Source organism: Tenrec ecaudatus, chromosome 9, assembly GCF_050624435.1.
Source record: "Tenrec ecaudatus isolate mTenEca1 chromosome 9, mTenEca1.hap1, whole genome shotgun sequence".
NCBI lineage: Eukaryota > Metazoa > Chordata > Mammalia > Afrosoricida > Tenrecidae > Tenrec > Tenrec ecaudatus.
The window spans coordinates 30,635,313-30,651,189 of record NC_134538.1 but is presented as its reverse complement, the minus strand read 5'-3'; the positions used below and the strand labels follow the sequence as shown (position 1 = coordinate 30,651,189).

The 15,877-nt window shown below is 45.2% G+C and overlaps 1 protein-coding gene and 1 pseudogene across 1 annotated transcript; both read left to right on the top strand.

The window, feature by feature from the left end:
* Positions 1-453: 453 nt before the first annotated feature.
* LOC142457182 (DNA-binding protein RFX5 pseudogene) lies at positions 454-1,987 on the top strand (annotated as a pseudogene).
* Positions 1,988-14,877: 12,890 nt separating this feature from the next.
* LOC142456317 (protein SET-like) lies at positions 14,878-15,627 on the top strand. Its single transcript, XM_075557474.1, has one exon. The coding sequence runs from the start codon at positions 14,878-14,880 to the stop codon at positions 15,625-15,627; it is 750 nt and encodes a 249-aa protein (XP_075413589.1).
* Positions 15,628-15,877: the final 250 nt, after the last annotated feature.

Genomic DNA, 15,877 nt, shown 5'->3' with positions numbered 1-15,877 from the left:
AACCTTTGATAATTTATAAATTATTATTTTGTCATATCATGCCCTGTCCGACATCTCCCTTCACCCACTTTTCTGTTGTCCATACCCCAGGGAAGAGGTCACATGTAGATTCTTGTAATCTGTTCCCCCTTTCCAACCCACTCTCCGTCTACCCTCCCAGTATGGTCACTCTCACCACTGGTCCTGAAGGGATCATCCACCCTGGATTCCCTGTGTTTCCAGCTCCTATCTGTACCAGTGTACATCCTCTGGTCTAGCCAGACCAACCACTCTTAAGAATAGGAAATAATAGAATGGATTTTTGAAAAAAGCCAAAAGAAAAATATCAGACATTGCTCTGAAAGAGACTAGAGGAGATTCAGGAAAAAAGAAAATAAAGCAACGCACGAGCCGGCCGAGCCAGAACCGTGGGGCTGGGCTGGAGTGAAGGTGGCTACGAGCCCTCGTGCTGGGATGACAGAAGACGAACCTGATTCTAAGAGCCCGAAGGCTGGGGGGAGGGCTCCCCGAGGGCCCCCCCCCAGGTAATGCGGAGGCGGGTGAGCCCACCACCCTTCTTCAGAGGCTCCAAGCTACCATTTCCAAGGCCTTGCGAACAAAGTGGAGGGGATTCTGCAAGATGTACAGAAATTCTCAGACAACGACAAGCTGTATCTCTACCTTCAGCTCCCCTCAGGGCCCAGCACTGGAGACAAAAGCTCAGAGGCCAGCACACTCAGCGACGAGGAGTATATTTATGCTTATAAGTGGATCCGCAACCACCTGGAAGAGCACACAGACACCTGTCTGCCAAAGCAAACTGTGCACGAGCCTCGCCTGTTGCAGCCCACTCAGCACAGCCAACTTTGGCAAAGCCATCAGAGAGATTTTCCCTGACATCAAGGCCCGGAGGCTGGGTGGCCAGGGCCAGTCCAAATATTGCTACAGTGGCATACGAAAAAAGCCCATGGTATGTATGCCACCCCTGCCCGGACTTGACCTGAAGGGCCCCCGAGAGCCCAGAAATGGGCCCAGAAGTGACCCAGGCACCGCGGGATGAACTGGTAGATGCAGCCTGCGCCCTGACCTGTGACTGGCCAGAGCCAATCCTGAAACGGTCCTTCAGTTCCATCGTAGAGGTCGCCCGCTTCCTGCTTCAGCAGCACCTCATCTCTGCCAGATCCGCCCATGCGCATGTGCTCCAGGCCATGGGGCTTGCTGAAGAGGATGAACATGGCCCCCGAGAACGGTTATCGAAATCCAAGAGCGGTGTAGAGAACCTGGAGGGCGGAACCCGAAGAAATCAGAGGGACCAGCCCAGCCTTCCAAGGAATTGGAAGCCCGGGCTGGGCCTGGCCCCCTAGGGCGTGGAGAACGGGAGAAGAGTGTAGTCGAGAGCCCGGCCCCAGCAGCCAGTGACCCCCAAGCTAAGTCCCTGGTGGCTCGACTCCCTCTGCTCCTCCCCCGGACCTCTTGCTCACATATCCAGTCAATTCGAGTCTCTCCACCTATTCTGGCCCCAAGCTCTCTCAAGGCCCCTTAAAAGTGGCTACATTGCCTTTGCCCAGCAGGGCTGGGGTTCCTCAGGCGGCAGTGCCCATCATTAGCATGACCTTACCAGCTGTCCCGCCTTTTCCTGGGACTGGTGAGCTCCACCTGTGGGTCTCCCTCAGCCCGAAGCATGGAGAACAGGGAGGTAGGCACAGCCAGCGACCCGGGACCCCATGACAAGGGCGTCAAGAGGACCGCTGAAGGACCTGTGAGGGAGGCCAGGGGGCAGGGCCTGCCAACAAAAGCAGCGAAGCAGGATGGAGAGGATGTAGGAGCTGATGCCAAAAGAAGGTGGGGGAGTCCTCGATAAAAATCAGGTGGAAGCGGGGGAAAGGAATTCTAACCCCGGAGAAGTCAGCAGCTGCCCCCGACTCTGCCCGGTCAAGGTTACCACTGGAGACATGGCGCTCTGGAGCGGCAAGCAACTCCTCGGGAGGGTCGGAGGGGACAGGGCTAAAGGGTGAGGCCGAGAGGGGGACAGTGCTTGCCCAGGGTCAGGAAGATGGCGCTATTCCCAAAGGAGTAAGGGGCTCTAGTTCTCGACATGCCAAAGAAGCAGGGGAGAAAATTATTGTCACCCCCAAAGTGAGTGTCATCAAGGGCAGTAGAAGCCCCAAAAGAGGCCCTTCCGTTGGGAAAGGGAGAGGCAGAGAGTGCCACACAGGATAGCAAAGGCTTCAAGGGGCATGTGCTTCCAAGTCCCTTACCCCATGACTGGAAGGACCCCAAAGCAACCCCCTCGTGAAAGGTGGGGAAGAGAATTTAAGTGTGTATACATACATATGTCAACTCTGCCTGCTTAGTAGAAGCCCCTTTGCACTTGCTTCTCATTTGACCCATTCTCTGTACAGCTGCTGAGTCACCTCGTCTTGCCTCTGACCCCGCCAGCTTGATACCTTTGCCTTCTATGTCACTAACAAAACTCTAGTGACCTTCTTACCTGGATCCCTGTGCTAATCTGTGGGAAGATAGGGCTAGGTAGGATAAGTATGATGGATGTAAAGCTTAGGAATCTTGGTTTTAAATCATAAAAAAACCCAACTCAAACTGGCTTAAGAATCAAAAGGCTTTATTGTCACAGATACCTGTAAACTTCAGAGGTTAGGGTTGGCTCCAGGTGAAGCTTGATCCAGGAGCTCAGTCTATGTCAAAGTACCTAATTTATTTTATTCTTTATGCTCCACTTTCTGTAGGATCACCTTAAGGCCGGCCACCTCGTGACTGCCAGCGCTCCTGGGGTTCCATGTGCCCTCGTTAAGTGGGGGTTCTTTGTGACGGGGCTCCCAGCATAAGCCCTTTAGATCCACTCTGCTCAGGTCAGCCTGAGATATACATCCATCCCTAACCAATCCCTGTGGCCTGAGGACGATGCATGCTCATTTGCTTACTCTACACCATGGACTACACTGTGCTTTCTTTAAAAAGGCCAGTCTCTTCAGTCACCAGGCCTAAATGAAAACCGTAAGGGGGGAGTTGCAGAGGAGGATGCTGCTAAGAAAGACAAGTGATCAGCGAGACCTACTGCCTGTATCCATCATAGTCTTCCTCTTGATCGGGTCTCAGAAGGAACAAGAAGGGGGTCATTCCCCTTTAGGGACTCGCTCTCTAGGCTCCGTATGAAGAATGACAGTCCCTTGCTTCCATCTCTTCTCAGAGTGGAGCAGCTTCCCTTTCGTGTTTCTGAACTTCCCTTTTCCCCTCATTACTAGTACACCTCCCCCACCATCTTTCACCAGGACTAGTAAAGCTATTGACTTCCTCTTCATTTCATTAAATTCATTCTGTATCCCCCCCCCAAGAAAAGAGACTAGAGGAGCCCCAAAGACCATTGCCCTGGGTCAATGCCTAACTTGAGACTACAGACCCTTCTTGATGTCAGCATAGCACCATAAAGCAAACACTAACGCCCATGAAGAACATGCTTCCTAGAATAACCGACCACATGCGACTCACAGGACAGCATGTGCCCAAAGCCCAAGATGAGAGGGCAAGGAGGGACAGGAACAAGAAATGAGGAAACCCAGGGACGAAAGAGGGAGAGTGCTGACACATTGTGGGGTTGCAACCAATGTTAGGGAACTCTTCCTCTGTGGATTATTGATTGGAAAACTAATTGGCTATGGAAACTTCTACTAAAGTTAAGTGTTAGAAAAAAAACCCAACAAATCGGATTGTAACCATGGTGCTACTCTGTCTCCCTTGCTAGTTTGTGTTGGCTTCTGCTGTCTGCATCATCTAGGTTTAACCCTTGGGCTCTTGGAGCAGTTTCATCCTGCACCATGCTGCTAAGGTGCGACACTAGCCGGAGGCTGCAAAGTAATGACCATGCATTGTTCCTGTCAGTCACCTCACAACCTTGCCAGCGCACATTGCCAATGGTCAGTCATGTCACAACCTCGTGAGCATGCATTGTCTTTTGTTTTCTGGTCAGGAGGCCTAACAAGATCTGAACTCACAGATCAGGCCTTGGCTGTCGCAGCCTCATTCAGGACTGTGGAGTAGAAGCTGGATCGAACCAGACATAGAGTATGAGCTGAGGCTGGTCATCTGGAGACATGGAGTAGATAAGCAATCCCTGTGTAAGGTCAGAAGGTGAGGTATGGCCAGTCCCGCCCCAACTTAGCCTGTGAGCTTCGGAGAACCACAGGACAGTGGATGGAGGCAGCCCACAGGAAGATCCCGCATGGGCATGTCCTCTTAACACATTGACCCTACACCCTTCTAAGCAGGGTCCATTTCAAGCTTATCACCTCCTCCCAGGTCGGGCTTGGGAGGGGCTGAGAGGCCTAAGAGAAGCAGAAGTACACACAGAACTAGTGTATTATTTTTACCCACTGCATGACACTCAATCACAAGGCTTTATCTAGTCACGAACATTTAGATTGTCTCTCTTTGTTCTATTAAAAGCAAAGCTGCGGTGAATAAATTCTACTAGCCTCCACTGAGCACTTCATTTTCCCCAGGTCTGCTTTTACATACTCCGGTACGTTGTATAGGTTTTATTACTAGGCAGTGCACGTTTCATGTGCATTGCCCCGCCCCCCGCCCCCTAGGCAGGTTATAGTTGTTATTGGTGGGGACTTGGGATGGCCTTTTAAATGCATACATTGTATTTTGATATTTCCAACTCGGCCACTTTCTCCTCTTGTGCCCAGCTTGGCAACAGTAGGGGTCCTTGTGGGTTAGAAAGACCTGTCCTTTAAGAGTATGGAAGTACTTGCGTACATTTTCTTTTAAAATGTACCTGTTTTTACCCACTCAATGTGATTAAACATTCTGTGTTTGTTTGTTTGTTTACTGTGAGAGTTCCTTTAGCACACTGTATGTGAAAACTGGACACTGACCACGGAGCACAGAGAAGAATGGATGCATCCGAATGACAGTGTTTATTGAAGAATATGAACATTTCCATGGATGGTCAGAAGAACAGGTACATCTGCTTTAAAGAAATGCAGCCAGAATTCCCCTTAGAAATGAGGATGGAGAGGTGCTTACTGCGAACACGTCATCAGGAAGGGACCAGACGTTGCAGAGGGTAAAATAGAGGGTCAGCGAACAAGTGGAAAACCTTCAACCAGAGGGACTGACACAGTGGCTGAAACAATGGACTCAAACGTAATGCCAATTGTGAGCAAGGCACAGGACTGGGCAGTGTACATAGAGTTACCACAAGTCAGAACTAACTCAGTGGCATCTACCAGCCACAACAGAAAGCTCAGCTTGATCACCCAAATTGTTAGCCACTGGAACCGATGAAATGTATTGAGCTGTCTGTCTCCCCTACCATGATGTGAAATCTACCTTGATAATACAACAGATTCTTCTATTTATTGAATCTCTTTTCCAATTTTCTCTCCTGATTCATTGATCTGTTGGTTTATTCCTGGATCAGTACTAGGACTTTATTTCTTATTAGAAAAGCTATAAAGGCTTATTACAGAAAGATCAGCAAACACACAGATGCAAATACATACACACATAATAAGCAAAACTCACTTATGATACCATCTACAGATAAGTATCGATTTTGCCTTGGTGTCTATTGCTGCAAGTGACTTAATTTATGTGAGTGTGTATAAATATATATTCATAAAGTAAGTGCCATACAAACAGTTATGTAAACATTTCATTTTCATGATGTATCAGGAGTGTTATCAGTAAAAAAATAATGCTTCTTTAAAAACTTATTGTGGAATCCCCCAATACAATAGCACCTCGCCCTGCTAAGCAGCCATTGCAAGATACCCATCTTCCCGACATGATCACTGAAGACAGCCGTGTGTGTAAGCAAATGTGGTGAAGAAAGCTGATGATGCCCGGCTATCAAAAAAAGATATAGCGTCTGGGGTCTTAAAGGCTTGAAGGCAAATAAGCGGCCATCTAGCTCAGAAGCAACAAAGCCCACAGAGAAGAAGCACACGGCCTAAGCGAATACAAGGTGTTGAATGGACCATGTAGCAGATACAAAGGAACAAAAACAATCATTGTGTGATCACCTTCCTCACATAATGACTGAAGACGAAAGTGTGCATAAGCAAGAGTGGTGAAGAAGGCGGATGGTGCCCGGCTACTGAGAGATATAGCGTCTGGGGACTTAAAGGCTTGAAAGCAAACAAGCGGCCATCTAGCCCAGAAGCAACCGAGCCCACACGGAAGCAGCACACCAACATAGGTGACCATGAAGGACAGAGGAGACCAGGTCTCCAACATCAAAGGTGGGGTGGTGGTGAGAATCACATCACCGTGAAAGAGGGGGAGTGCATGATGGGGACCCAATGCCCACCTGTAGAGAGCTGAACACCCCTTCCAGAGGGGTAGTGAGGAGGAGATGGGCCACACAGGGTTCAGTGTAACAACAATGAAACTCAAAACCTTCCTCTAGTTCCTGAACGCTTCCTCCCCTCCCAATCATCATGACCCCAATCCTACCTTGCCTTGCGGAGCTGGTTGTACCAGAGGATGTACAGCGGTGCAGTGGGGATCTGGAGGCACAGGGAATCTAGGACAGACGAACCCTTCAACACCAGCGGTGGGAGTGGCGACACCAGGAGGGAAGGGCATGTAGAAAGGGAGAACCGATCTCGGAGATCTATGTGTAACCTCCTCTCTGGGAGATTGGCAAGGGGGAGGCGGGTGAGGGGAGACGCCGGGGAGTGTAAGATAAGATATAATAATTATTTATAAACTATCAAGGGACCAGGGGTGGGATCGGGGAGGGAGGGGGATGGGGGATGGGGGGAAAAAAAGGGAAACCGAGCTGATTCCAGGAACCCAAGTGGAAGGTGAATTATGAGAGTGATGAGTGCAACGAATGTATAAGGGTGCTTTGCTCATTTGATGTATGTACAGACTGTGATAAGAGCCTTATGAGCCCCAATAAAAAGATTTTTAAAAAAAAGAAAATGATTAGGGCAAAGAATGTACGGATGTGTTTTATACAATTGATGTATGTATATGTATATGTATGGATTGTGATAAGAGTTGTATGAGCCCCTAATAAAATGTAAAAAAATAAATAAAATTAAAAAATTTAAAAAAAGATAAAAAAACTTATTGTGGAAAAATGTATATGCACTTATATATAATATATGCCCTATATACACACAATATATATATATATAATGATCATATATATAGGTCATTTCAACTATATATGTGTATTGATGTATATATATTAATGCTACCAGATTATAAATAAATCATATAAAACTTAGTTTGACTTGGTGCATATAATTATATATAATCTGGTAGAATTAATTACATTCACCATGTTGTGCAACTCTCACCACTCTCTATTTCCAAAAGCATCTCCTCACACCAGACACAGCCTCAGTACTCCTTCAGCCATGACTCCCCAGCTCCCTCTCTGTAGCCTCCCCATTCCAGTCTCTGGGAACCACCAATGAGCTATTGCCTCTATGCCTTTGCCTAATCTAGATATTCATATAAGGAGCCCTGGTGGGTTATGCACTGGCTGCTGCCTGCAAGATCAGCAGTTCAAAACCACCAGCCACTCCTCGTGAGAAAGATGAGGCTTTCTACTCCCCTAGAAAGTTATAATCACAGAAAGCCAGAGCGGCAGTTCTACTCTGTCCTGTAGGCAGGCTTGCTATGAACCAGAATCAACTCAAGGGCAGCGTGTTATGAGAGTAAGAGATGCTCCATATAAGCTGGGTCATACCTTATTTGTCCTTTTGAGTCTGCCTTATTTCACTTAACATGAGGTCTTCAAGGATCTTTCACGTGGGAACATATTCAGGACTCCCTTCCTCTTTAGGACTGTGTAGCATTCAACTGCAGGGTTAGACCACATCTTGTTTTCCCACTTGTCTGTTGATGACCTGTCTGCCCATCTCTGTGTAGTGTTAGTTTTACTTGGTGCACTTAATGGATTTGAATTAACTCAAGTACTCGAGATCTCCGATGCTGACAAAAGTGTTTCTGAGTTGATCAAACTTTAGAAGCCATCTTCTCCTGAATGGAGAAGCATCATTCAGAGAAAAAATTGCTCCCTGAACCTCTATCTTCTTCAGATCCTGGTTCAAAAAGTCTTCACGTTCTAGTTTGCATCTGCTGCCGTTATGGATTGAAGTGTATGTCAGCTTGGCTGGGCCAGGATTCTCAGTGGTGTGACAGTTAGGAAATGTTGAGACCATTCTCCCTGAAGCGATCTAATGTGACAGCCCATTTGTTTTACAGGAGTGTGTGTGTGTGTGTGTGTGTGTGTGTGTGTGAGTGTGTGTGAGATGCAATGCGCTGACTCATATCTCAGCTTTAATCTCATGGCTGGGAGTTTCCTGGAGGTGTGGCCTGCATCACTTTTTCCCTTACCAGAGACGAAGGGAGCTCACTGTCACCCAGGAAGAAGAGCTGGGAGCAAGTGTGTCCTCCTTTGGACCCAGGGTCACTGTGCCGAGAACCTGCTAGATTTGGGGAAAGACAAGAGGCATGCTGGTAGAATGAGGTGCCTCAGGCACTTTCGGCAGAGCTAAATGAGCTTTGTAACTCTCACCTGAGCTGGGCAGGGGCCAGGCAACGAGGACCGTGAGAGGAGGCCTGCATGACGAAGGGAGGTTGGCCTACATGCTTCTTGATCCTCTCCCTAAGTCGTGGCTTACTGGTTTTGCTCCCAAGTTGTAAGCTGGCACTTCACTAATAAACCCCACAGGCATGAGTATTATCATAAATATCATGAATTCTGTGAGACCACTGCACACGATTAGTGCACCCAGTAGAGAAGTAGAGAGGGCTCTGGGAGGGGCGGCCAGGTCAGAATTGGTGAACAGGCTGGAGGGCTCAGGTATGTTTGACCTCCTCCTTCTCCTGGGACTCAGCCTTTTAGAGGTATAGCGCGCACGCACACACACTCACACACACACACACACACACACACACCTCCTTTTTACACCAATGTCTGATGCTGTACACCATGTTCTGCACCTTTGTTTTTTCGCTTAACAACATACCTTGGGGATTATTCCACATTTATAGTGACAAATATCCAAAGGTGGTCCCCAAGGAATCATGCCTCCTGTTTCTATTCACCAGTCCTTGAAGGTGGGCTGTCACTATGACTTAGTTGTAAGCTATCAACTGTGATGGGGCCCATGAAACAGCAGGACTTCTGAGCACAGGTCAGAAGAAGCCTTGCTGCTTCTCCTTTGGTCTCTTGAAACCACCCTCCCTCCATCGATGCTGTACCATCGCCACTCATTGAGACTGTTGCCTTTCCAGCTGTTGCTGTGCTTTAGTTTAGCTGTCGTCAGTTACAGTATAGAAAGATCTTTATAAGGGTGATACACTAGAGGCAAACACTTGGGCTACGCTGTTATTTTGTTTAATGATGGCTTTGTAGGATAATTCCAGTTTAAAGTTTATAGGTGATCGCTGAGGATTTCTCCAGCCTCAATGGATGAAACACTTTCTCAGAGCCTTGAGCTGCCAGGTAAGGAACCTGGCCACCTTGTAGAGATGATCAAGTAGAAGGGTCCTGAGACTTCAGGAGGAGGAATTGCTGGGGGTGAATTTGAGACTAACCTGTTACCCATTCTCAAGGCAATGGCATGAAATGCCACCCAATGACCTTCATGAATGCCATGTGGAAACAGATGCATCAACCTTACTTGAATACGTGGCTCACAAAATCATGAAACATTTAAAAAGTATTTTGGCCTTAAGTGGAGAGCAAATGTTTTGAGAACGATGAGGGCAATGAATGTACAAATGTGCTTTACACAATCGATGTATGTATGGAATGTGATAAGAGTTGTATGAGCCCGTAATACAATGATTTTTTTTAAAAGTGTTTTAAAAAAAAAGAGGTCAGGTGCACCTTAGTCCTCTAAATGCGCATCCTTGTGCATCAAGAATCTAGAGAGGTCTTCTGCAGCAGATCGACTCAGTGCAATAGCTTTTGATCTGACTGTTGTGTCCAGGAGCATTGATTGTGGATACCAGCAAGACAAAATCCTTGACAACTTCAAGCTTTTCTCCATTTATCATGTTACTTATCGGTCCCGTTGTGAGGATTTGGGCCTTCTTTGAGTTGCCATCTACACTGAAGGCTGCAATCCTTGATCTTCATCAGTGCGTCAAGTCCTCCTTACTTTCAGCAAGCAAGGTTGTGTCATCTGCATATTGCAGATTGCTATAAACCTCCCTCCAGTCCTAATATAGCATCCTTCTTCGTATAACCGAGCTTCTCTGGTTATTTGCTCAGCACACCGATTGACCAAATATGGTGAAAGGCTACAATCATGATGCACACCTGTCCTGATTTTAAACCATACATTATGCCCTTGTTCTGGTGACACAACTACCTCTTGATCCACGTACAAGTTCTGCAGGAGCATGATGAAATGTGGAATTCCCATTCTTCTCAAGGTTATGCACAGTTTCTTATGGCCTACACTGTCGAATGCCTTTGCACAGCCGATGAAACACAAATACACACCTTTCTGGTACTCTCTGCTTTGAGCCAAGATCCAGCAGACATCTAACTTGTTCCAAGTCCTCTTCTGAATCCAGCCTGAACTTCTGGCAGCTCCCTGTCAATGTACTAGTGCGACTGTTGTTGGATGATCTTCAGCAAAGTTTTACTTGTAAGCGTTATCAATGATATTGTTCTATAGTTTGAGCATTCTGTTGGGTCATCTTTCTTTGGAATGGGCACACATATGGATCTCTTCCAGTTAGTTGACCAAGTAAATGTCTTCCAAATTTCCTGGCATAGACCAATGAGTTCTTCCAGTGCTTCTACAGCTTGCTGAAACATTTCTATTGGAATTCCATTGATTCCTGAAGCCTTGTTTGTGGCTACCTCCTGAAATGGGAGATTGACTATTTCTTTTTGGTACACTGACTGTATTCTTTCCATCTTCTTTGATGCTTCCTGCGTCATTCAATATTTTGTCCATAAAATCTTTCAGCATCGAAACTTGAAGCTTGAATTTTTTCTTGAGTTCTTTCAGTTTAAGATATGCTGAGCATGTTCTCTGAAAGGTTTCAAGGTCTTTGAACATTTGTTTCTTTTTTCTTAAAATCATTTTATTGAGGGCTCGTACAATTCTTATCACAATCCATACATCAGTTGAATCAGGCATATTTGTACATATGTTGCCTTCATTCTTTTCTAGACATTTACTTTCTATTGAGTCCTTGATATTAGCTCTTTTGTTTCCCCCTTCCTCTCCCTCATAACCCCCTGATAGATTGTGCATTGTTATTAGTTTCATCTCTCACATTGACTGCTGTCTCCCTTCCCCCATGTTTTCTGTTGTTCCTCTCCCTGGAGAGGGGTGTATAGTGATGTGTCGATCATTGTGATCGGTTCCCCCTTTCTCCCTTCCTCTCCCCCTCTTTCCCCTACCCTTCTGCTATAACTATTCCCACTCCTGTTCCTGGATTCTGTGTGTCGTGAGTTCCTATCCCTTTCTTTCTTAAAAAATTCTTTAAATTGTTTTATTAGGGACTTATACAACTCTTATCACAATCCACACATACATCAATTGTGTAAAGCATATTTGTACATTCATTGCCTCATCATTCTCAAAACATTTGCTCTCCACCTAAGCCCCTGGCATCAACTCCTCATTTTTCCCCTCCCTCCCTGCTCCCACCTCCCTCATGAACCCTTGATAATTCATAAATTATTATTTTGTCATATCTTGCTGTGTCTGACGTCTCCCTTCACCTACTTTTCTGTTGTCTGTCCCCCCGGGGAGGAGGTCACATGTAGATTCTTGGTTCCCCCTTTCCAACCTATCCTCCTTCTACCCTCCCAGTGTCGTCACTCACACCACTGGTCCTGAAGGGATCATCCACCCTGGATTCCCTGTGTTTCCAGTTCCTATCTGTACCAGTGTACATCCTCTGGTCTAGCTAGATTTGTAAGGTAGAATTGGGATCATGATAGTGAGGGAGGAAGAAGCATTTAGGAACTAGAGGAAAATTGTATGTTTCATCGTTGCTACATCGCACCCTGACTGGCTCATCTCCCTGAGACACTTCTGTAAGGGGATGTCCAGTGGCCACTTCACACTCCCCACCTCATTCACTATGATAAGATTTTTGTTCTGATGATGCCTGATACCTGATCCCTTCGACACCTCATGATCACACAGGCTGGTGTGCTTCTTCCATGAGGGCTTTGCTGCTTCTGAGCTAGATGGCCACTTGTTTACCTTCAAGCCTTTAAGACACAAGACGCTATATCTTTTGATAGCTGGGCACCATCAGCTTTCTTCGCCACATTTGCTTATGCACCCATTTGTCTTCAGTGATCATATCGTGGAGGTAACCAAACAATGATATGATTTTTTTGTTCTTTGATGCCTGATACCTCATCCCTTCAACACCATGTGATCACACAGGCTGGTGTGCTTCTTCCATGTGGGCTTTGTTGCTTCTGAGCTAGATGGCCACTTGTTTACCTTCAAGCCTTTAAGACCCCAGACGCTATATCTTTTGATAGCTGGGCACCATCAGCTTTCTTCATTTGCTTATTCACCCGCTTTGTCTTCAGTGGTTGTGTCAGGAAGGTGAGCACCATAGAATGCCAATTTAATAGAAGAAAGTGTTCTTGCATTGAGGGAGTACTTGAGTGGAGGCCCAATGTCCTTCTGCTACCTTAATACTAAACCTATAAATATAGACTCATAGGTCTATTTCCCCATCCTCATATATAAATATATTTGCATATGTAAATGTCTTTATTTAGACCTCTATATATGCCCTTTGCCTCCTAGCTCTTTCCTCTATTTCCTTTGACTTTCCTCTTGTCCCACTATCATGCTGAGTCTTCATTGAACATTTCATTATAATATTTTTTTTCTCAAGCTGCTCTTTGAAATTTTCTATTCAGCTCTTTGACTTTATCCTTTCTTCTATTTGCTTTAGCTATTCTATGATTAAGAGTATATTTCAGAGTTGCTTTTGATGTCCACTTTGATCTTTCTTTCCTGTCTTTTTAATGATTCACTTTCTTCACGAATGATGGTCTTGATGTCCTCTCACCGTTCATTAGGTCTTCTATTCAATGCATCAGATCTGTTCTTGAGATGGTCTGGAATGTCAGATGAGAGAGGAACTGAGGTCATATTTTGGCTCTCATAGATTTGTTTTAATTTTCTTCAACTTCTACCTGAACTTACATATGAGCAATTTGTGGTCTATTCCACAGTCAGCTCATGACCTGGTTCTAGCTGCTGAATTTTTCTCCATAGTGTCTTCCCACAGATATAGTTATTTTGATTTATGTGTATCTCCTCTGGGGAATTCCATGTTATAGTCAACTTTTGTGTTGTTGAAAAAGGTAGCTATGAACAAGTTGTTGGTTTTGCAAAAGCCTATCATGTGATCTTCAGCTTAATTTCTATTACCAAATCCATATTTTCCAACGACTGTTCTTTCCTCTTTGTATCGAACGTTTACATTCCAACCACCAATGCACCAAGATGCATTCCAATCAGTGCATCTTGATTCCCTGTTTGATCAATTTCAGTCTGAGGAAGTTGGTAGAATTCTTAAGTTTCTTCATCACTAACTTTTGTGGTTGGTGCATAAATCTGATGGTATTGATTGGATTTACCTGGAGACAGATAGAATCCTATCACAGAGAGCATTGTACTTCATGATGGATTTAACAAGATCCTTTCTGACAAAGAATGCCATACCATTCCTCTTGATTGTGTTATTCCTGTCACAGTAGATCACATGATTTTCAAATTCAAAATGGCCAATACCAGTCCATTTCAGCTCATTAATGTCTAGGGTATTGCTCTTTATGAATTTCATTTCATTTTTGATCATTTCCATTTCCCTAAATTCCTACTTCACACATCCCTGATCAGTAGAAGATTTTGGCATCTGTTGCTCCTCACCTTGAGTTGTACCCTATCAGCAAACGAAGATCCCATAGGCTCCACCCCCACAGACTTTACCAGATTCACATCACCATGGTCTACACCCCAAGAAATCAGCTCTTCTTCAATCACATTTTGCTTGTCCTCAAGACCTGAGGGGCCCATAGTCTGGCACTATCTCTGATAGTATGCTGCTTCCTTTGTTCAAGCCAGCAGTTCTTAACCTGTGAGTCACGACCCCTTTGGGGGGGGTCGAACGTCTCTTTCACAGGGATCGCCTGACACCAACAGAAAACACATATTTCTGATGGTCTTAGGAACTGAGACACCGCTCCTCTATCCCTCTCCAGCTGGGTCTGCCCCCATGCAGATCCACCCACATACGAGTACCAGGCATGAAGACTTACCCATGCTACACCGTGCTTCAAGACAAAATTTCATTTATTTGTCATTAGAAATAAATATTTCACAATATATAATAACATATTGTTTTGTGATTAACCACTATTCTTTAATTATGTTCAATTTGTAGCAATGAAAATACATCCTGAATATCAGATATTTACATTATGATTCATAATAGTAGCAAAATGACAGTATGAAGTAGCAACAAAACAATTTTATGGTTGGGGGTCACCACAATATGAGGAACTGTATTAAAGGGTCCTGGCATTGGGAAGTTTGAGAATCACTGGTTTAAGCTTTCAGTATCTGACAATGCTTCAATGTTATGCATAGAATTTCAGCGGCTTCTTCCACCGAAGTGGAGACTTCTTCCTTGTCTGTTCTTAGTCTGGAAACTTCAGAAACCTGTTCACGTTGGGTGACCCTCCTGGCATTTGAAATACCAATGACGTAGCTTTTAGAATCACAGCAAACATCAACAAACTGACAGACAAGTGTTGGCAATTTTGTGGCAGTTTCCACGGGAGGCCAGCGGCTCTTTGGCACGTTCCTTGGGCTCTGCTGGCAGACAGCAAGCAGCATGGCCCCTAACCGCCAGTCTTCAAGCCTGCCGCAAATGAAGAAGCCTAAGGTGCAGGAGACCCCGGCCCCCCCCCCCAAGGAAGAAAAAGAACAGCTGGAAGCAATTGAACATATTGATGAGGTACAAAATGAAATAGACAGACTTAATGAACAAGCCAGTGAGGAGATTTTGAAAGCAGAACAGAAATATAACAAACTCTGCCAACCATTCTTTCAGAAGAGGTCAGAATTGATCGCCAAAATCCCAAATTTTGGGGTAACAACATTTGTCAACCATGCGCATGTGTCTGCATTGCTTGAGGATGAAGAGGCTCTGCATTATTTGACCAGAGCTGAAGTGACAGAATTTGAAGATATTAAATCAGGTTACAAAATAGATTTTTATTTTGATGAAAATCCTTACTTTGAAAATAAAGTTCTCTCCAAAGAATTTCATCTGAATGATAGTGGTGATCCATCTTCAAAATCAACTGAAATCAAATGGAAATCTGGAAAGGACTTGACGAAACATTCCAGTCAAACACAGAACAAAGCTAGCAGGAAGGGGCAGCATGACGGACCTGAGAGTGTCTTTACCTGGTTTACCGACCAGTCTGATGCCGGCGCCGATGAATTAGGAGAGGTCATCAAAGATGATATCTGGCCAAATCCATTACAGCACTATTTGGTTCCTGATATGGATGATGAGGAAAGTGAAGGTGAAGAAGATGAAGAAGAAGAAGAAGAAGAAGGGTTTAGAAGATATTGATGAAGAAGGGGATGAAGACGAAGGGGAAGAAGATGAAGATGATGACAAGGGAGAGGAAGGAGAGGAGGATGGAGGAGAGGATGACTAACAGAACACTAATGGATTCCAACCTTTTTAATTTTCTTCAATCCCTGGGAGCAAGTTGCAGTCTTTTTTTGTTTTTGTTTTCTTCCTCTTGTGCTCAATCACCCTGTTCTTGAGGTCTCTTTTCTCTACACCATGGTTCTCAACTTATTTGGGGGTGGAGGGA

What these genes read in the sequence shown, in the direction of transcription:
- LOC142456317 (XM_075557474.1), top strand. Translation starts at nt 14,878, where the DNA reads ATGGCCCCTAACCGCCAGTCTTCAAGCCTGCCGCAAATGAAGAAGCCT.